Source organism: Aquarana catesbeiana, linkage group LG07 (assembly GCF_042186555.1).
Source record: "Aquarana catesbeiana isolate 2022-GZ linkage group LG07, ASM4218655v1, whole genome shotgun sequence".
Taxonomy (NCBI): domain Eukaryota; kingdom Metazoa; phylum Chordata; class Amphibia; order Anura; family Ranidae; genus Aquarana; species Aquarana catesbeiana.
In genome coordinates, this window is record NC_133330.1 from 38425770 (window position 1) to 38447840 (window position 22071).

Here is a 22071-nt window from a genome sequence, read left to right on the forward strand (position 1 = left end):
AAGAAGGGTGAGGATTTTTCTACCCAGGGAGGAGCATTAAAGTGCATCTAGCGCTGAGAACAAACATGTAATATATTGCAGCGTAACAGTCACTAGATGTGGTGGCCGCATTTGTTTTTTTTTTCAGGCTGGTTTTCTTTTATTGTCCACTGTGAACCTGCCAATAACACATTTTCTGTCCTAGGCTGACAATGCTCACTCACCATACTGTGTTTGTCACCCTAGGACATGACTACAGAACACGGCCCTCTCTTCATCTCCATAACGCAAGGGAGAGGTGTTATGTTGTCAGACAGAACAATGGTAACTGATAGCAGTGCAGCATAGGAAGTTATCAGCCTACTGGATTTCTGGTGGGATCAATGGGTATTCTTTTGCTTTTTTAATGGTATATATATATTACAGTCCAAATTGGATCAAATAAGAGAAATTCATTTATTGGGGTTTCCATATATTTCAAAATGAACCTACTACTTTGGGCAAATCACCTGTTTCCTGCATTGAGCTAAAAAAAAAAAAAAAAAAAAAAAAAAACATAATAGGGGATGTGGGGAGGAGAGTAAATTCTGATGGTGCAAGAGACTTTAGGATTTCATGTGCACTGTAAAGCTGGAACAAAACAGCTCAACGCCAGCCATGTGATCAGACATATTAACAAAAGTTTTATTAAAAACAAGTATTTACCATGCCAAGTCCATGTCTAACAAAACTATTAGTCTTAAGTGCTTGAAGTTTTGTTCATTTTGACATTTTTTTTTTTACAATCTTGTTCAAAGCCAACCATTTCTTGAGAAACACAAACTTGTTTTTTGTTTTCTTGGCATTTTTTAAGTCTCACAGACCTTCTTTTGTTCTTACAGGTGACAATATAGTAAAAAAAAAAAAAAAAGAATGTTTAAGTATTATTTCCATCTAAACTGGCTTCATAACATGACAGCAGTGAAATTTTGGGACCTTAGACTGTAAGTTCCTCGAGGGTGGGGACAGATGTGAATCTACAGTAAGTAAAGCACTGCGTAAATTGACAGCGCTATATAAATATATGTAATAAATAGATAAATAAAAAAATAAAATAAAATAAAAAATCCTTTTTGTGGAGAAATGATAGGGTCCCGAGTGGCCTAACAGTCATACCCATGTGGAAGATTTCAATAATTTATGAGCTGTGAGGGGCTGCTCCTTCTCACTGCTGAGCAGATCTGAATCAGGAACAATAAAAAAACACAGTTCTGCTGCTGTGAACCAATGTAGCGGATTCTCTGGTGCTATATAAATGGACAAAAATAAACATTACTTAAAGCGGAGGTCCGCCCACCGCTGCAAAAAATAAAAGCCAGCAGCTGCACATACTGCAGCTGCTGACTCTTAATAATAGGACACTTACCTGTCCTGGAGTCCAGCGATGTCGGCACCACAGCTGATGTTTCCATCAGCTGTCGGGTGCATGCCGCCTCCATTGCGAATAAGGGAACCCGGCAGTGTAGCCTTTCGGCTTCACGCCAGGAACCCTACTGCTGCGCTCCTCTCTCCTACTGGCTCGGCGACAGGGGGAGGAGGATAGAGGAGGATGGAGCCCCAGCCGTGACGTCAATACCCACGGCTGAGGCTCCCAGAAGTGGGGAAAGCATACCTGTGAAAGACAGGTATGCTGTCCCCCCTCCCCCCGAAAGGTGCCAAATGAGCGGAAGTTCCACTTTTGGGTGGAACTCCGTTTAAAGCAGAACTTCACCCAAAAGGGAAATTTCCACTTTAAGTCCTCCACCCCCCTCCTCCTCCATATTTGGCATGTAATTTTGGGGGGGAGGGGCGGGTACCTAGTTTTTACAGGTACCTGCTCCCACTGGGATCACCTAGGCAATCGGAGCAGGCCCCCCCTTCTGCAGTCTTCTGGGACACGTCACAGATCCCAGAAGACTGCGGGACCATTCACAATGTGCAGCGCGGCTCGCACATGCACAGTATTCTGCCGCGGCTGTGAAACCAAAAGCTGCACGTCCGGCTGCCCCCAGTTAGGATGCCGGCACCGGAAACCCGAAGGCTAGTGAAGAACGTGGGGGCGGCGGAGATCCCTAGACAGGTAAGTGTCCTTTTATTCAAAGTCAGCAGCTGTAGTAATTGTAGCTGCAGACTTTTATTTTTTTTCCCCCAGAGTGAACAAGCGCTTTAACTCATGATTCACTCATGCCGCGTACACACGATCGGATTTTCCAATGGGAAATGTTCGATGTGAGCTTGTTGTCGGAAAGTCGTGTGTATTCTCCATCGAACATTTGCTGTCGGAATTTCCACCCACAAATGTTTGAGAGCAGCTTCTCAAATTTTCAGCCAACTTCACTTTGTTGTCGGAAAGTCCGATCATGTGTACACAAGTTTGACGCACAAAAGTTCGCGCATGCTCGGAATCAAGCAGAAGGAGCCACACTGGCTATTGAACTTCCTTTTTCTCGGCTCGTCGTACGTGTTGTGTGTCACCACGTTCCCACGTTCGTAATTGTTGGCCAACATTTGTGTGACCGTGTACATGCAAGACAAGTTTGAGCCAACAACCTTCGGACAAAAATGCACGGGTTTTGTTGTCGGAAAGTCTGATCGTGTGTACGGGGCATAAGAGTTCAGTGCACATTTCAAGAAGTGCAGGAGGTGTTGTATATAAGAAAGCACAAATAATCTGGAGATAAAAACTTTAAGGGGGATAAAAAAGTTTAGACTTTTACATGTGCTGGGCGTATTCAGGGATCCCATAGAAAATGTTTTTTTTTTTTTTTATAAAAAAGGTTATTGAATATGGAATTATTGTATGCTGCCATTTAGACACAAATAATGTTAAATATATTTTTCTCTCTTCAACCGAGAACAATAAGAACAAATAATTTTCAAAGCCATCCGATTCCCAGTTTCTACACACAGCAAGACTGTTCTATGATTCTGTCAAAATCTTCAGATTGATTACTAATTTGTGGTAGTGTATAGGAGTTTTACACAAGCCTAATTAGAACAAATCCTTGCACCAAAACCAGAGTATATAGGTCCACTCAAAAATAGTAGCTTGGATTTGGATGGAAAATGCCAGATATTATCACTTGTAAACTGGGTGGAGAATATGCCATCCTCAAAAAATCTTAACTCCAACCCCTTTAGTGATCTTATGCAAAGTGTTAACACCCCCCCCCCGCCCCGCCCCCCGCTGGATTCTCCATAGGAATACTTAAAGAAGTCAAGCTGAACAGCAGGACCACATAGCTTAGTGTGTATGTTTCTACTGAGGACAAACCTAGGGCGTGAAGTTGGGATCTCTGAATATTTTGCTTTTGTACATTTTTCATCAACACTGGCTCCCCCTATCCAAAACTGAATTCTATGTTTTGGGTGGACCTTAAAGGATTATTCCAACAAAAAGTGCTATTTCCATGGTTGGAGGGTTGCTCATGGGCTGAACCACTCAATGGCTTTTTAGGTCTTATATGGCCACCAGCAATAAAATCTCGCCAATGCCCTTTCTGGCTCTGTCCCTCCCCTTTACGTTAATAAGCCTGTTCTCCTTACATATAACACAAATAAAGAAATGTATTGGCAACAGCAGTAGGAAAAGCTGGGAATGCATGTATAGAATGTTTGCCGCAGACATTCCATAAAGAATCAGAAGCTAGCAATGCAACCCACAGCCATCCATCAAAGACGGCTGAGATATAAAATTCACCTTTTAAATATGAGTTTATATGTCATTACAGATATTGATTGATCAATGTGGACAAAGAAAGGAAGACCCAGGTTTTAGCCTTGCTTATGATCACAAGATCCTACCACACACTTTACAGATCATCCACATTTCACGGCATTAGATGGAGCTTCAAAAAACTATTTCTCCAGCATTTCTGGATAAGCAAACTATCATCCAGCTCTCTGAATATTTATACATTTATTAAATTACAAGCTGTGGAGTAGAGGTGCACAGGCTGTACGTTGAGGGTGTCCAAATAATTTTTCAGGCCCCCTGATTGTCAGGTATGTTATTCACCCTACAATGTTTTAGGTTTGTTCTCTAAACAGCATGCACCAAGTGAAATCCAAGTGAAAGCACACCCACCTCTTTCCATGCTTGCAATGGATTTAGATTTGTGTCCCTGGCTGATTTTGTTTAAAGACAAGCTATCAAGAGAAAAAATATGGATGGCTTTCTTGCTAACCTCACACTGAAAATTCTAGCTGTCTGGCTATTATCCTTCCCCCCAGCTGCTTACATACCTCTGTTCCAGAGTGGTGGCCTCTTCTGGTCTCTACTGTCTGTCTTGGTGACTATGGTGGCTATGTCTAGATGTCCCCATTGACTTGAATAGGGGCCATATTTCGAGGCTCCCATTCAACTGCTAAAGATTATTTCGTGGCTAAGGATTTAAACCGAGCGGGACGCAGCTGAGTAAGCAAGGTTAGTAAGCCGTTTTTGGGGGAGGGAGGTTAATGCAGGTTAACTTAGGAGTACTTGGGGATAGTTTCGTAAAAAGGCACACCTGTACTTTAATGTTCATTCCGTAACCATTTTTTGACGAGAAAACCCAAGGCCAACCTCCACCAAGAGCCAATATTTTAGTGTATCTAAAGCCAAAACTTTTTTTTTTTGTTACATTTTAGCTAGAGCATGGTTAAAACTCCTGTCATTCTTTGCTGTTTGTCCCATTTGGGAGAATTGTTTTCCTTGGCTGTCCTGGAGATTCAATAGGAAGTAAAAGGAAATCTATCCAATGTGGGGGGAAACCCCCTTTGCGCTGGCCATACAGTGAAAGGAAAACAGATTTCTCCATCCACACTTGACAGCACATTGGAAAGAATTCCCTGCTGCAGCTATTGTAAGAGGTGTGTCTAAAAAGTTTGGTGAATGGTCCGATATCTCAACAGCAACATGATCCAGGTGCGCGCGCATGCACAGGGCTATACAGAGACACGTCAAGAAGTGCCTCTTAGCATGGAGTACATGTGAACGTCAGGGTAAACCCGCTGCGGGCAGTTGAACATAGTAAGTGTGAGGGGTAGGGTCACAGTGCAATAGAGCAATGAGTGAACATCAAGTTATGCTACAAGGGAAAACAGCAATGGAGACACATGGAATGATGGTGCAAGTGGATGCCATGAGCAGAAAATGTGTTTATGACTGGTTCAAACGCTTTCGCAATGGGAAGTAAATGACTGAGGATGAACCACAATCAGGTCGGCCGTCGACACACAGAACACCAGACATGATCGAGTGAGTGCGACAAATGCTGGCACAGGGTCAGCGACTGACTCTACAATTGATGCAGGAGAAATTGGGCATTAGCAAGGACACGGTGCGCACCATCGTCCATGAAGATTTGGGTAAGGGGAAGATCTGTTCCCGGCTTCTGCCGCACAAGCTGACAGACGAACAGAAAGCAAAACGGATGGAAAATTCTGAAGATTTCATTACCATGTGTGACCAGGATCCAGGATACATCCTTTCTGCGAACCATCGTCACAGGGGAGGAGGCCTGGTGCTACCAATTCCAATCAGAATCCAAGCGGCAATCAATGGAATCTGGCGCCTGCTGACCTCTTTCTATTTCCCCACCTGAAGAGCGCCATGAAAGGCGCACATTTTTGGGACATGACGGCAATCCAAGAATGTGTGACGGGTTCTGCGATCGATTCTTAAAGAGGCCTTTGCTGACAGTTTACAGAAGCTTTATGAACGTTGCCAAAGGTGTGTTGAGAAGGAGGGAGATTATTTTGAAGGCCAATAAAGGTAATTTGTTTGTATATTCTGTTTTGTTTGTTTTATGATATCATTCACCAAACTTTTTAGACACACCTCATATATCTGCCTAGTTACTTCAAATTTTCACTAGAGGAACCAGCCAAAATTTGCACAGTGTATGGCCAGCTTTAGACAGCTATCAACATAACAGGTGTCTCCATTGGAAGAGATCTCCTGTTTCAGTGACATCAGTAACACTTTGAATTTCTCATCACTTTCTATTCCAGTTACAATGATCACCAGGGCAAATAGAGATGGTAAATCACCATACGGTCAACAGTAAAAATATAAATGAGGCAGGAACCCTACCTTATTCTATCCATGACTAATAAAATAAGTTTTGGTTCGGATACACTTTAATCAGCCTGAATGTTTCTCTTCCTCCATTTCAACCACATACTGGCACTTGAGACCTCAACATTCAAAGGTCTGGGCACCTCTGCTCAAGACAGCAGATGGCCTAATTGTTTAACTGAAACCCCAAGAAGTTGGCTGACCAAAAATTACAGACAACAATATACCATTTTAGTTCCAGTCCACTGTAAAGGCAAAAGAAAGACAACATCTCACAACAAAATCTCGCCTGTTCAGGCAGGTTGTCACCACTGTCATTATTGGAAGCTTACAGAAATTGTGTGTTGTGTAGAATGAGTGTGCCATTGTTCCCCGTCAATGTATTATTGATTGGCAGGTTCATAAAAGTCACCATTAATGGTTAGAAGAAGCGAGACATTTCCACCAAACAGAGATAGTCAAGGGCACTGGGTTGCAATGCACGGCTGTCACATGTGGATTACGGCAATGTTAGAGTGTCTCCTGTAGTACAAGGTCCTCGAACATAAGGTAGCACTTCAGTGATTGTGGCAAGTTGAAAGTCCTCACGGCTTTGAGCCTCTGGGGCCCCAGGCTGGAGCGAATCTGCAGGCGGCTCAGGTGTTTAAGGGAGCGCGGCTGATGGGAGCAGGACTCAATCCAGGCAATAAAGCCTACTTGGGAGGCAAGGCGCTTTGGCGGCAGTCCAGTTTTCTGGAATACAGAAGACAATGGTTATTTAGAGCAGTTATTATCCACAACTGGTCCCTGAACTGTCCTTGGGTCTTTTGCCAGGCAACCAGCTGGGCAAACATCAAATTTATATATAACTAGAGATTACATACTGTACATATACTGTACAGCACCAGTGTTCTGGGTTAGAATACAGAGACAGTTAGACCCAAAGCCTTAAAGTGGTTGTAAACCTTAGACGTAAAATATGAACAAAGCACATGCCTCTATAGTGTGTACTTGTCTCAATTAAGCTTTGTTGCTGCTTTGTTTTTCTGCTATCAGCACTTCTGAGAAGTTTTCCTGACTCCACTAGAAAAAAAGGTGACAGGGGAGGAGCGCCAGCACACAACCTGTGATTGACAGCCTCAGCTCTGTTCCTGTGTGAAGGGGGTGTGTCCCTTCCCACCAATCAGCTCCCAGAGCTCTCCTTGACTGAGCTCTGCAGAGTGTGACTTCAGCTCTTTGCCCCCTTTTTTTCTAACAGCTCAGGCAAGCTGTTTAAATTCTGGACTTTGAATGGGTGTAGAAAAGATAAGACTACAGATAAACAGGTACAACTTATTTAGGAGGAATCATTTCTCTGTGTATCACCTGAGGCCAGTCACTTCACTGGATATTTGTGATGGTTTAAAACCACTTTAAAAAAAAAAAATCTGTGAAATTTAACTTACAATTAAAGCAGGTTCTTTAATGCAGAAGAGACATGCAATGTATTTTTTGCAATAAAATACGCTTACCTGCCTGTTTGCAGTTATCTGTAGAATGCACACTGAGCTGTGCATACGCAGCTCAGTTTACATTCCAGCACAGTGTGCCAGGATGACTGTAATCCTGCGCATGCGTGACATCTTAGATCAGGCGTGTCAAACTCAATTTCATTGCAGGGCGCATCAGCATTATGGTTGTCCTCAAAGGGCTGGTTGTATCTGTAAGACTAGATGAATTTATCTAGGGCTTTTTTTCAGAGAACAGGTGCAGGAACTCAACCATGCCCTCCCTCGCCAAACTGCATTAAATGGTGGGTGTGGCCAAATTGCAAACAGTGGGAGGATCTTAAGGGGGCAATAAATACCAGGAGTTATGTGCAGAGTTCAGGAATGCGCATTGTTCAGAGAACAGTTTCAGGGGTGTGCTACGTACATATTGCAGATTTCAGGGGTGGGCTACATACCGAGTTTAGGGTTCAAGGGTGCTCTGAGGCCCCCCGGGCTTTGTGTTTGACACATGTCTTAGAAGATGCTTCAAAATAGAGATCTTCTGCCACAATTCTGTTTCTGTCCACCCCAAAGTTTTGGTTGTCCCTGTCTACCTTTGTGTGTTCCATCTCCTTCTGTTACTTCCTTTGTTATATAAAATACATGAAAAATCCAGGAGGAAGAGAGGTAATCCCATATATCAGGCACAGTAGGTGTGCAGACCAAGGAACACAATTCAGTGAGCTTACCAACAGCTTCCGAGACATGGAAGAAATTGTCAAGCAGATTAACTCTCCAGTGTCCACCAAAAACTGAAACATGATCTATGACAGTGATGGCGAACCTTGGCACCCCAGATGTTTTGGAACTACATTTCCCATGATGCTCTTGCACTCTGCAATGTAGTTGAGCATCATGGGAAATGTAGTTCCAAAACATCTGGGGTGCCAAGGTTCGCCATCACTGATCTATGAGTTGACTGCCCACTGGAATTAGACATAAATACTTTTCCATGTACATACCTTATTCTTGTACGTGATGTAAGCACCCGCTTGAACGAGGAGCCGGATGCACTCTAACTGTCCGCTACATGCAGCCAGATACATCGGGGTCACTCCCCAGTTATCCTGCAGGTTGACGTCAGCACCGTGCTGTACCAAATAGAAACAGATTTGTAAAAAGTAGATAAACATCTCCTGTAATCTCCCAAAGCTTAAAAGAGATCTATAAACAGCTCTAAGGCCGGCCATACAAGAAGTACATTTCTTCGTAAAGAAATTTGCTTAGATCCCCTATTAACACAGACAGTGCTGACAGGGGAATCCCTCCTGCCGGGCCATTGTCTTCTCCTGGCAAGGGAAGCTGTAACTGCTGGGAGAAAACAGTGATTATCGCTAGCGGCTATAGCAGCAGCTAGCCATAATCGCAAGATAAGCTGGCAGGCTGGCTATACCCAAGTTGATCGATTGATCAACTTGGTACATTCAGCCTGCTCACTAACAGTCCAAATCTTGGCTGGTTCCTGCTGAACCAGCCAAGATTTGAACCGTGTGTGGCCGGCCTAACACCTGTCCCCTCAATTGGAAATAATTAATCTATTTGCCTTTAGTAAATCAACCCCAAAGTCTGCTTGAATGACTACCTTTATACTCTACACTTGAATCTACATATGGATGGCAAATTGTTCAGCAGACTTATTAATTAGCCTATCACATTATTTGATATTATACATAAAGCATTGTGGCACCAGTTTGTTATTATTCCTTGGCCAAGGATTTTACTATGTGTTTTACATTTTAATTGTTTTTCAAATATTGTTTTTTAAAATATGCGATTTTAGGTTGCCTTATCTGACGTGTTATGACCATTTAGACTTTATTAGTGGGGTAGTAGTCTTAGTCTGGTGGTTTTTATATACAGTGTTTAGTTATATGACTGCTCCGATGTCTCCCCCTCTACTTATATTATAGTTTTTTTTTGTATTCTACAGATCCTTATGTTAATCTACAACAAGATATTGGTTGAGAAAAATAGTTTTTATTCTGTTAATTAATTATTGCGACTCTGTGTGTCACAAGTCACAATTACACCAGTGTGAACTGGGGCTAAAGCAGGGTGAATCCAGGGTTGACACCTGTAGTCAGCATGCAGCCCAAACACCCTGTGAGGGGGCCCCTGGTGTATAACAGCTGGCCCTTGGACCCCACACCCTGGAGATCCCACGTCACGTGCTCTCACATGGGGTTATCCTCAAACTTTGGCAAGCCCTGATCCAACTCTAAAGTCTTATCCGTTCCAGTGTAATCTTGATCCAGCTCCCAGGTCTTATCTGTGAGAGAATGATCCTGTTCCAACTCCGAGGTATTATCCGTTCCAGTGTAACCTTGATCCAGCAGCTCTTAGGTCTTATCTGTTAGAAAATGATCCTGATCCAGCTCCCAAGTCTTATCTGTTGCAGTGTAATCCAAGTCCAGCTCCCAGGTCTTATTTGTTAGAAAATGATCCTGATCCAGCTCCTAAGTCTTATGCCGCGTACACACAAGCGGACTTTACGGCAGACTTTGCCCGGCGGACGGGATTTCGTCGGACAATAACGATCGTTTGTGGGCTCCAGTGGACTTTGCTCAAAAGTTGGACGGACTTAGATTTGAAACATGTTTTAAATCTATCCGTCGAAAAGTCCGCTCGTCTGTATGCTAGTTAGACGGACAAAAAGCCACGCTAGGGCAGCTATTGGCTACTGGCTATGAACTTACTTATTTTAGTCCAGTCGTACGTCATCACGTACGAATTCGACAGACTTTGGCGGATTGTGTGTAGGCAAGTCCGTTCATTCAGAAAGTCCGTCGTAAAGTCCGTCGTAAAGTCCGCCGGGCAAAGTCTGCCGTAAAGTCCGACCGTGTGTACCCGGCATTATCTGTTCCAGTGTAATCCTAAACCAGCTCCCAGAACTTATCTGTTAGAAAAAAATCCTGATCCAGCTCCCCTACTCTGGTGTGATCCAGCGTGGCACCTATTCCAGGGATCCAGTTCCCAGGTCTAATTTGTTCTGTGGAACTTCACCCTACTAAAAGTCAACTGTCAGCCCACACTACCCGGGTACAACTACCTTCTTTTTGTACCCCATGCCATGTAGCTGGAAGGTCCACAACAGCACAGTCACCATCTTGACCAGTGGTTCCAACTGAGCCTTATTAGCTCAAACCTATGCAGTGCATGCCTCCAATGTGTGGATGACAGGTGCAGCATATAAATACAGACCTAATTAAATACATGAAGTTAAAGTACACTGATCAGAGTTTTAACTCACCTGTATTAGTAAGAGAGCACAGTCCGGGAACAATCCAATAGCCGCATGTAGGGGGGTCCCGCCATGTTTACAGCAGCTGTTCACACTGGCGCCATGTTGTAAGAGCAGCTCCATGGAAGCCCTCTGACCTTTATAAGCTGCCCAGTACAGAGGTGTCTTTCCATAGTAATCTTTCCGATCCACAAGCTCTTTGTCTGAAATACAATACATACATAAAGAAAGAGAGAATGGGAATGTGGAGAAGGGGGCACAAAAACGAAGAATAGAGAAAGGAGGGTGTGAAAGTTTTGCAGGATAGGTTAAAGAATTACTCAACTTCCTAAAATGTAGAAAGAAATGCTTAATTTCCTTATTTATCCAGGGCTGTTTTTTTTGGCAAAGGTAATGTACACTTTGGCCTAGACCAGTGATGGTGAACCTTGGCACCCCAGATGTTTTGGAACTACATTTCCCATGATGCTCAACTACACTGCAGAGTGCGTGAGCATCATGGGAAATGTAGTTCCAAAACATCTGGGGTGCCAAGGTTCGCCATCACTGGCCTAGGCCATAGGGTGTTTGGGGTGCCTAGGGTGGCACACAGCCCCCACACATCATTATAACTAATCAGTATAATATATCTCCATGATTAAGCCCCGAGGATGGTGTGAAGCGCACTGGGGGTGTGGCTTTGGATGAAGCTGGTTGAGGCTGCTTTCACCTGTTAACTAATGGCTTTGCTAGGTGTGCGGTTTTTGGGACCTTTCACTAAGCATATCCACAGTAACATATTCCTGTTTATAATAAAAGGTTCCAGACTACATGGCTCCCAATTGATCCTCATTTGAAATGACTATCCCTCTTTTAGAACCTTCCTTCTCATTCCTCCTCTATTGTCCCTCTTTTAGCTCAAGTGTGGAGACCCATAAAAATAAATGTAAAAACTAAGAGCAAAACTTGTTTTTATTGCACTCGATTTTCTTCCATCCCTCAGATTATTGCATTGGTGATTTTTAGATGCTAAACAAAAAGTAGAGGGGCAAAAAAGCCCCAGTGTGATCATTTAATTTGCCATGGTTCATGGAGGTATTAAGAGGTTGTGTCTATTGAATGCATGTTAAGAATCCATGTTAAATGGAGCACAAGACTCAATTTAACATGTATTCTTTTATCTCCTTGCCTCCTACTTTTAAGGACCTTGCTGCTTACATAGATCAATAGCTCTCTCTAAAATATTCACATTGAACCCAGTGACTCAAGGTGGTGACTTGTCCCATTCCCTGCTGCTGTGTAAAGTCATCTCTGTACCAAGTTTCAATTACAGTGAGTAAACCTGAAGGCAACCAGACAAATGTAGACAGCATCTACAGTGATGTCCCTTCAGCTAACCCATATTTGCTCTAGAAACCTTTGTCAATTTTTGTGTAGCCAATCCCTTCTGCATCTTTCTGTCAATTAGCATTGTACCAGGGAACAAGCTCAGATCCTATGATGCATTTCCAGCTTTCAATGCCTACACAAAACTACACTATATTACCAAAAGTATTGGGACACCTTCCTTTACACGCCCATGAACTTTAATGGCATCCCAGTCGTAGTCTATAGGGATTAATAATGAGTTGGCCCACCCTTTGCAGCTATAACAGCTTTAACAATTCTGGGAAAAGGCTGTCCACAAGGTTTAGGAGTGTGTCTATGGGAATGTTTGACCATTCTTCCAGAAGCGCATTTGTGCGGTCAGGCCTGGCTTGCAGTCTCCGCTCTAATTCATTAAAAGGTGTTCTATTGGGTTGAGGTCAGGACTCTGTGCAGGCCAGTCAAGTTCCTCCACCCCAAACTCGCTCATCTATGTCTTTATGGACCTTGTTTGTGCACTGGTCCAAATCATTTGGTGGAGGGGGGATTATGGTGTGGGGTTATTTTTCAGGGGTTGGGCTTGGCCCCTTAGTTTCACTGAAGGGAACTCTTAAGGTGACAGCTTACCAAGACATTTTGGACAATTTCATGCTCCCAACTTTGTGGGAACAGTTTGGGGATGGTCCCTTCTTTTTCAAACATGACTGCACACCAGTGCACAAAGCAAGGTCCATAAAGACATAGATGAGCGAGTTTGAGGTGGAGGAACTTGACTGGTCTGCACAGAGTCCAGACCTCAACCCCATAGAACACCTTTGGGATGAATTAGAGCAGAGACTGCGACCCAGGCTTTCTCGTCCAACATCAGTGCCTGTCATAAAAAATGCGCTTGTGGAAGAATAGTCAAACATTCCCATAGACACACTCCTAAACCTTGTGGACAGCCTTTCCAGAAGAGTTGAAGCTGTTATAGTTGTAATTTCAATTCAAATTAATGTATGTATAAAGGCAGGTATCCCAATACTTTTGGCAATATAGTGTAGATCAATAGCTCTCTCTGAAATATTCACATTGAACCCAATGACTCATGGAAGGGAATCCCATTCCCTGCTGCTGTGGAAAGTCAGCTCCGTACCAAGTTTTTATTAAAATGAGTAAACCTGAAGGCAATCAGACAAATGTAGACAACATCTACAGTGCTGTCTATTTGGCTAACCCATATTTTCTCTAGAAACCTGTTTCAAATTTTGTGTAGCCAATCTCTCCTGCATCTTTCTGTCAAATAGCATTGTAACAGGGAATGAGGTCAGTTCCTATGATGCATTTACAGCTTTCAATGCCTTGCTCCACACAATACCAGATTCCATTCAATATATATGTATACATATATATATATATATATATATATATATATATATATATATAGCCCAAACTTTTCCTTTTAATTTTTGATAGCGTTGGGAATGGTTAAACTTTTTGTCATTTTCTTTGCTGTCTGGATTCATTCATATTTAATTTTTAATCCACTTTCAGTCTCAAGACACAACAGGAAATAAGATGAGAGCTCTACAAAACAAGGGGAATCCTCTCTTAAACAGTTGTCACTGGAACAGGTGTCCACATTGTAAGATTTCCTCTCTATTCCTGATGTGGTAACAACTCAAAATTTAGGATTTTCCATCACTTTCAGTCTCAGGGTTCAAGAGAACAAACGGAGAGGCTGAACCTTCCCAGTGGGAAAGTAGACAGCAGTAAAAACCTGCCACAGGTTTGAACCCTTTTCGAAGCTGTGTCCAAAATGAAAAGAAAATGGCTCTATTTTACCATGCTCCATCAATAAAGCTTTCTATCTGAAAAGAGAACTCCTATGATTTCACAGAGGATTAGGAACATACCCGATGTGGTGAGCAATGCACGCAGCTTCTCCACATTGCCTCTACTGGCCTCATAATGGATATCTGTCCATTTATAGTTGTAACTTGGTGCCACCTGGTAGTGCCGCACCTGGGTCTTGGTGCAGGGGCTTCGGGACAAGGAGCTGATATAAAACCCCATCTGTCTCATCAGGAATTGGCTTCATACAGCAATATCTGTTGATTGACAAAAAAAAAAAAAATACATACACATATCATAATATTTACTTGTACTTTTCATTTCAGAGTCTTTAAAATTAAAAATTGAAATACAATCACTAAATCTTATAATAATAATACTAATATATTAAAAATAAATTAATATATATAAAAATATAATATTAAAAATAATTAAAATATAAACAAATAAAACATAATAATAATTTTATCATTGTTAATAAGCATTATCAAACCTTATATAAGCTTTACATGTTACTGTATTTTCAAAAGGTGAAACAAACCGGATGACATTTAGCAAACTAAATGTCATCTGGTTAGGGTTTACATCTACTTTAATTAAAGAGACATCTGATAAAGAGACATCTGATATTCCAGTTTTTGATAGATGCTGAAGAGTTAAAGGGGACTGGTGTGAGACTAAGTAATTGTGAATATTATAGCATTGACAGTAGGAGTACTGTAGCTCTTATTTTGCCTGGAGCCTCCTCTTCATCCATTCTACATCGCTGTATGGCTATGAGAAGGCTGCCATATTAGTGGAAGTGCAAGCTAGACAATGCAGGCAGGGGCGTGGCCTGATGCAGCATGTGAGCGGACGTTTCTTTTAGCAGCTCCGAGATCCCTCTCCACAATCCTATGCAATCCTTCTTACCTGCCATTCTAAAACTGCTCAAACCTCTCCAAAACACTCGGGGAAGACCCTGTGATACTTTTTGTGTGATTCTGGTGGATCGGAAAGTGAAAGGGGAAGAAACAGCCCCCGGCCAGGATGAGTATCACCACGCGCTCCTGCCAAGATGGCCGCCGCTCAGCCATACCACAATCACCCCTGGCATCCACGCCGGATCTCTTTGGCGAGGAACCTGAGTCCTCATTGTCACCATCTCCCGGGACCTCCGCTCCCCCGGCACTGCCGGCCCATTCATCTCCCAGCGATGACGGCCTGGAGGACGGCCCGGAACCAGAGCCCACCCTGCTGGATGTCCTTAAGATAATCAAGGTAAATCATTCAGATATTATGGGCAAAGTGGAGGAACTAAAGCTGGACATTACCATAATGCGCCAGGACATGCATAAAATGAGGGACCGGGTCTCTGATACTGAACGCCGTATCCGTGATCTGGAAGACACTGTCGGCTCGGTCCTACCTGTGCTAAAAACACATGGCACCAAAATCCAAACCCTGGAAGATAACGTTAATGATTTGGAGAATGGTTTACGCAGGAACAACTTGCGCTTAGCGGTGGGCCTGCCTGAACAGGTCGAAGGGGCTCAACCCGGTCTCCTTCCTGGAGTGCTGGTTTGCCCAGGAATTTGGGAAGGACTGTCTATCCCCCTGTTTTGTCCTGGAGCATGCTCACAGAGTATCAGGCAGACCGCTTCCTGCAGGCAACCATCCTCGCACTATGGTGATCCGTCTCCTAAACTACAGAGACAGGGATTCTATCCTGCATGCTGCCAGCATAAAAGGGAGCCTGAATATTAATAATGCATCGGTGTCCCTTTTTCCAGATTACTCCCCAGCAGTCCGTGCCGCGAGAGCTAAGTACCAACACATCAAGCAAAAGCTGAGGGAGAAGACCATACAGTATTCTATGCTGTTTCCTGCCATGCTGAGAGTTGTGCACCAAGGCCAAGTGCATTTCTTCCAAACCCCAGCAAATGCCATTTCCTGGTTTGAATCCTTGCACCAGCCTGGCTGCATGTCTGATCGGGCACTGGATTTTTCTGCCCCGGCCATGGGGACCATACCTGTGGCAGGTATTCCATGTTGTTTGCTTCGTCAAGAGAATGCACATCTCCACTTGGTGACTATGCTGCTAATGTTCGGTTACTCCTGATCACTCACTGATCTAAAGCTTGTTCGCTGACTTGCCTGTATTGGCCATGTTCCTATTATGTACCAGCAGTTTGGGGATTAAGCCAGCCCCTTGTTTTTTGGGGAATGGCAGGGGTTAAACTTGAGCTACTGCCTGTCCTATATGGACTTTTGTATGTCATTGACTTGCTGTGTGACTGGATGACTGCTGTGTGTATGTGTGTGTCTGTTTTCTGCCTCGCCCCCCTCCCCCTCAGGGATTGCAGCCGTATGGGAACCTACAGTATGTTCTACCTATAATACCAACCATCCACACCTTTATTTCATTTTGCTCAAAATTTCTTTTTAATATCTCACCATGTCTATGGTCAAATGCATCTCCTGGAATGTCCGGGGGTTAAACTCTAAATTTAAAAGGGCCTCCCTGTTTGATTTCCTTAAGGCACATAAACCTCATATACTGTGCCTACAGGAAACCCACCTTATGGGATCTAAAGTACTCGCCCTTAAAAAACACTGGGTCATGCACGGATACCACTCCACATATTCTAATTATGCCAGGGGGGTGTCCATACTCATAAGGAAGGGCCTCCCCTTTTCATGTGACCAAGTGGTCCTGGACCCCAAGGGTCGTTATATTTTTCTACAGTGCACGATATATGCTACACCACTGCTATTGGTAGTGGTGTATGCTCCTTCCCCTGTCATGGCTGCAATCTTTACCGATTTGAGCACACAATTTTCCATTTTGCCAACACTTGCTACCCTAATAGTAGGGGACTTTAATTCAGGACTTGATCCTAGTTTGGATCGATTAAAACCCCTCCAATATGAGTCTAGGCTGTTTGGGCAGTGGTGTACCTCCTTTGGTTATGTTGATCTCTGGTGACGAAATCATCCTAAGGCCAGGGATTACTCCTGCAAATCTCGGGCATACTGTATCCTTTCCAGGCTGGATTATGTTCTGGGGACCCCTGATCTGGCCTCATATATCCAGACAGTTTTGTATCTACCTCAGACGTTATCTGATCACTCTGCCCTTAGTGTGGAACTACTACTGGGTCACAGGCCCTCCTTTTGGTTGTGGAGACTCAATCCCCTCTGGGTCTCCAACCCCTGAATTCCAGGAGCCGGTCCGACAGGACATGTCCCACTTTTGGGGGGACAACGTCGGATCTGCTTCCTCTGGCCCCACATGAGACGCCTTTAAGGTGACTATGCGGGGCTCCTACATTTCCAATATCGCCAAACATTGGAAGTCCTCTCAGGCTGCTCTTCAGGCCTTGGAGTCCTCTCTGGAGTCCGCCAGGGCCCAATACTCTGCGCTTCCCACTCCGGACTCCCACGGAGTCTTGGTGGGAGCGCACAGGGCCCTGGACCTCCATAGGGCAGATGCAACGCCGAAGCAGCATCTGTATCTGTCTGCCAGGTTGCATGAATATAGTAGCAAGAACGTCAAAATGTTGGCCTATCTCTCCCGCACGAAATACATTGATAGGACTATACCGCAAATTCAGCTGCCTGGTGGCTCTGTCACGTCTGACCCCCTGATCATTAATCAGACATTTAGGTCCTTTTATAAAAACCTTTATTCTGGCCCACCCTCCACGGCTGAATTTGAGATGTTGGGATTCTTTGAATTCCTTCAGTTCCCTGTACTGGAAGACTTGCATAAAACTATTTTAGACAAACCCCTGACAATTGAAGAAATTACTGATGCCATTTATTCTCTTCCCCCCAATAAAACTCCAGGATTGGACAGTTTGCTCGTGGAATGGTATAAAAATTATGCAGAAAAAACGGCACAGAAATTGCACTCTCAGTTTGGATAGGCACTGGAGGAGGCCATACTTCCCTCTTCCATGTGTGAAGCTCTGATTTTTGTAATACCCAAACCCGGTAAGGACAAACTGTTGCGCAGGTCATACCGTCCAATCTCACTGCTTAATAGCGATGTCAAGGTGTTGGCTAAAGTTTTAGCTCTGAGACTGCAGAAGGTCATTCTTCACCTCGTTCATAGGGACCAGACTGGGTTCATGCCTGGAAAGAGTATGTATGATAACATTCGTCGTCTGTACCTACATATTCACAAGCCTGCCACTGACCAAAAAAGTGGACTAGTGTTATCGTTGGATGTGTTAAAAGCCTTTGACACAGTCAACTGGTCCTTTCTTTGGCAAACTGTGCACCGTATGGGCTTCAGCTCTCAATTTATCAAGTGGGTCCGCCAGCTATATACCAACCCTAGGGCCAGGACAAGCACCAATAAGGTTGTTTCTGATGTATTTCATTTACAAAGGGGTACCAGGCAGGGCTGCCCGCTCTCACCGCTTCTGTTTGCACTGGCCATAGAGCTTTTGCTCTGGCGGTGCGGCAGACTGCGACGGTAGGCGGCAACTGCTGTGGGGAACGGACTGAAAATATCTCCCTATATGCGGACAATGCCCGAATTTATCTAGATGGCTCGGAGCAGTCCTTTATTTCCCTAATGGGGGTTGTGGAGGAGTTTGGGAAGGTTTCCGGGCTAAAAGTAAGTCTGTGGCATTTCCTATAGGCCCCAAACTTGACTATACTTACCTATCTCAATCCAAATTGACCATCCAACCCACATTTAAATATTTGGGGATTTATATCAACGCAGACTTATTCATTTTTGAATCCCTAAATATTACCCCGATTATAACACACATGGAGACCAGGCTTCGTACCTGGGCCTCCCTACCACTAAATTTAATTGGCCGCGTGAACATTTTTAAAATGATATATCTACCTAAATTTCCTTGTTTTCCGGGCATCCCCAATCTTTTTGTTTAAAAAACTTTTCAACAGAATTAATTCACTTTTATCCTCCTTCCTCTGGCAGGGGTCAAACCCAAGGATTGCTAGGGCCTCCCTTCAGGCTGCTAAGGTTGACGGGGGGTTAGCCTGCCCTAACCTACGACACTACTTCATTGAGTCACAACTCGCATATGTTTATGACTGGTTCCTGGGGGCCTCCTCGTCCTGCTCCACCGCTCTATTGAACGCTCTTGCTGGCTCTGGGGTATCACTTATTGATACACTACATAGATCTATACCTAAACGTTGCTCCCATGGCTCTCCGATAGAAGTTAGCTGGCTAGTCTGGCATGAAGGAAATAAAAGTGTTAATAAAAAAAAAAAAAAAAAAAAAAAAGCAATGCAGGCAGTTCCTCCCATTCCTAGACCACGCCCCCTGATGACACCATCAATGTAATTGAATATTCAGAGGCAGGACTGGGTGGGGTATTCCTATCAAACTTCTGATAGGCCATGAGAACAGAGGATACCTAGGCAAATGTACTTCTATATGCAGAGGAGCTCTGCTACTTCTGATTAGGAAATAGGGGATTGAAGTCCATTCAGGCGATTGTGCTGCGGTAAAGCACATCTTACTGCGCTCAATACCTGAACACATAGTTATGCACATTACGTGCATAGCTGCACTGTAGTGCCATTTATTGTGAATGGCACCGTGACAATAACCATTCCATTAACAATGATGGGGCCATTTACTGTGGATAGCACCCTGAAGTAAACTAAGAAATGCATGACTGCTGTGCAGCGGAAAAATGTAGCCTGCTTCATTTGCATACATGTTGTGGTGCGTTTTAGCCCAGGCTTTTGATCGCAACATGTGTTAAAGCACCCCTTAAAATTTCCTGCTCGAAACTGGGCCGACAGGTTCCTGGCTGATTGCTTCTGGCAGAAGCACTGGGGCCTTTTTTGCAGGGCATCTGATGCCCTGTAAAAAAGGCCACATCGCTTCGGCCAGAAGCGATCAGCCAGGAAACTGTCAGGAGGATTGCCGGTCGGATCACACAGAGCGGGGATCTCCCGCTGTGACACAGCTTGTATAGAAAACGCTGGCCATTGTCAAACCAAGTCCCACCTCCTGGACCAGCTCCTATGATAGACAGCACACTGGTGCAATGCCGGTCCAGGAGGCGGGACTTTGTTTGACAGCGGCCAGTGTTTCAAATACAAGCTGTGTGCCTGTGTCACAGCTGGAGATCTCCACTCTGTGTCATCCGGCCGGCTTCCCTCCTGATTCCTCCCTGTGAGGCTGCACTGATGGGTACTGATAGGCTGCATTGATGGGTACTGATAGGCTGCATTGATGGGCACTGATAGGCTGCATTGATGGGCACTGATAGGCTGCATTGATGGGCACTGATAGACTGCAATGATAGGCACTGATGAGGCTGCACTTATGGGAACAGGCTGCATTGATGGGCACTGATAGGTTGCACTGATTGGTACTGATAGGCTGAATTGATGGGCACTAATAGGCACTGCTATGCTGCACTGCTGGGGCTGCACTGATGAGGCGGCACTAATAGGGCTGTACTGATAAGGCAGCACTGATATGCTGCACTGATGGCCACTGATGAGGCTGCACTGATGGCCACTGATAGGCTGCACTGATGGCCACTGATGAAGCTGCACTGATGGCCATTGATGATGTAGCACTGATAAGCTGCACTGATAAGGCAGCACTGATATGCTACACTGATGGGCACTGATAGGCTGCACTGACAGCCGGCGTTTCATATACAAGCTGTGTCACAGCAGGAGATCCCCGCTCTGTGTGATCTGGCCAGCTCTCCTCCTGATTCCTCCCTGTGAGGCTGCACTTATGGGTACTGATGAGGCTGCATTGATGGGCACTGATAGGCTGTATTGAGGGGCACTGATGAGGCTACATTGATGGGCACTGATATGCTTTATTTTATTATTGTTAAAGTTGTTATTATTTTTTTTGTAACTTAAAGGAATTGCAAAGTCAGAAGGTGTTTTTAGCTTAATGCATTCTATGCATTAAGCTAAAAAGCCTTCTGTGTGCAGCAGACACCATCAGCCCCCCTAACACTTACCTGAGGTCCCTCTCTGTCCAGCGATATCCAAGAGTGTCTCAGCCGTCCGAGATTCTCCCTCCTGACTGGCTGAGACACAGCAGCACCACCACTGGCTGCCGCTGCTGTCAATCAAATTCAGCTAGCCAATCAGGAGAGAGAGGGGGTGGGGCCGGGTTGGGGCTCCGTGTCTGAATGGACACAGGGAGCTGTGACTTGGCTCGGGTGCCCTCATAGCAAGCTGCTTGTTGTGGGGGCACTCAACAAGAGGGAGGGGCCAGGAGCACAGAAGAGGGACCTGAGAAGAGGAGGATCTGGGCTGCTCTGTGCAAATCCACTGGAACAGAGCAGGTAAGTATAACATGTTTGTTATTTTTATAGGAATGAAAAGCATGAAAATTGGATAAAATTGGATAAACGGGATTTTAAGGGTGCTGAAAGTTATATATTCACGCGGAACATGACAAATTAAAATTTCAACATTTTAGTAATTACATTGTTTAAAAATATATTGTGTTAAAATATATACACATTTGTTACATGGTCTTTGGTACATTCATAGATGCGGCAATGTTACAATGTAAATTCCCAACATTTTTCTCCTGCTGGGGCTTCCTCAGGGCATTTTTTAGCTGCTAATAATCTAGAAATTATATCAAAACTTTATTAAATTTTAAATAAAACTTATATTTTATTTCTGTTATGCACTATGCTGGGCCATTTCATGCTTACCCTTCACAATTATTACTGATCAAATACAGATTTATCCACTTGGTGTCGAAGGATGGAGCATTGTGTGACCACAGGAGGTATAACAGGACCAAACTATAATAAATAAACATTCACTTTATAAATGATTCCCAAAAACAGTGCTAGTATGTTTTGACAAAAAGTCCTTATTTCAGGACTCACAGTGTGCCCAGCATTGTGGATAACTGAAATAAACTATATAAATGTACTGTACTTTATGTCATCCTATGATCAATGTATACGTTTTTGATGGATATGCATGTTTTGGAATAATTTCTAGATTATTGGCAGCTAAAAAATCCAATGGGGAAGCCCCAGCAGGAGAAACATGTTGGAAATTTACATTGTCACATTGCCGCATCTATGAACGTACCAAAAACAATG

The 22071-nt window shown here is 44.0% G+C and overlaps 1 protein-coding gene across 1 annotated transcript in view; it reads right to left on the reverse strand.

Moving 5' to 3' along the window:
- Positions 1-3185: 3185 nt before the first annotated feature.
- The window catches only part of LOC141102949 (transient receptor potential cation channel subfamily A member 1-like), a 31115-nt gene continuing 12229 nt past the window's right edge, over positions 3186-22071 (reverse strand). The window contains exons 2-5 of the mRNA XM_073592009.1: positions 14047-14241; positions 10817-11010; positions 8529-8657; positions 3186-6790 (exon numbers count right to left, since the gene is read on the reverse strand). Coding sequence (XP_073448110.1) covers positions 6569-6790; positions 8529-8657; positions 10817-11010; positions 14047-14215 — 714 coding nt within the window. The 5' untranslated portion in view covers positions 14216-14241 and the 3' untranslated portion in view covers positions 3186-6568. The remainder of the gene's footprint in view (positions 6791-8528; positions 8658-10816; positions 11011-14046; positions 14242-22071) is intronic.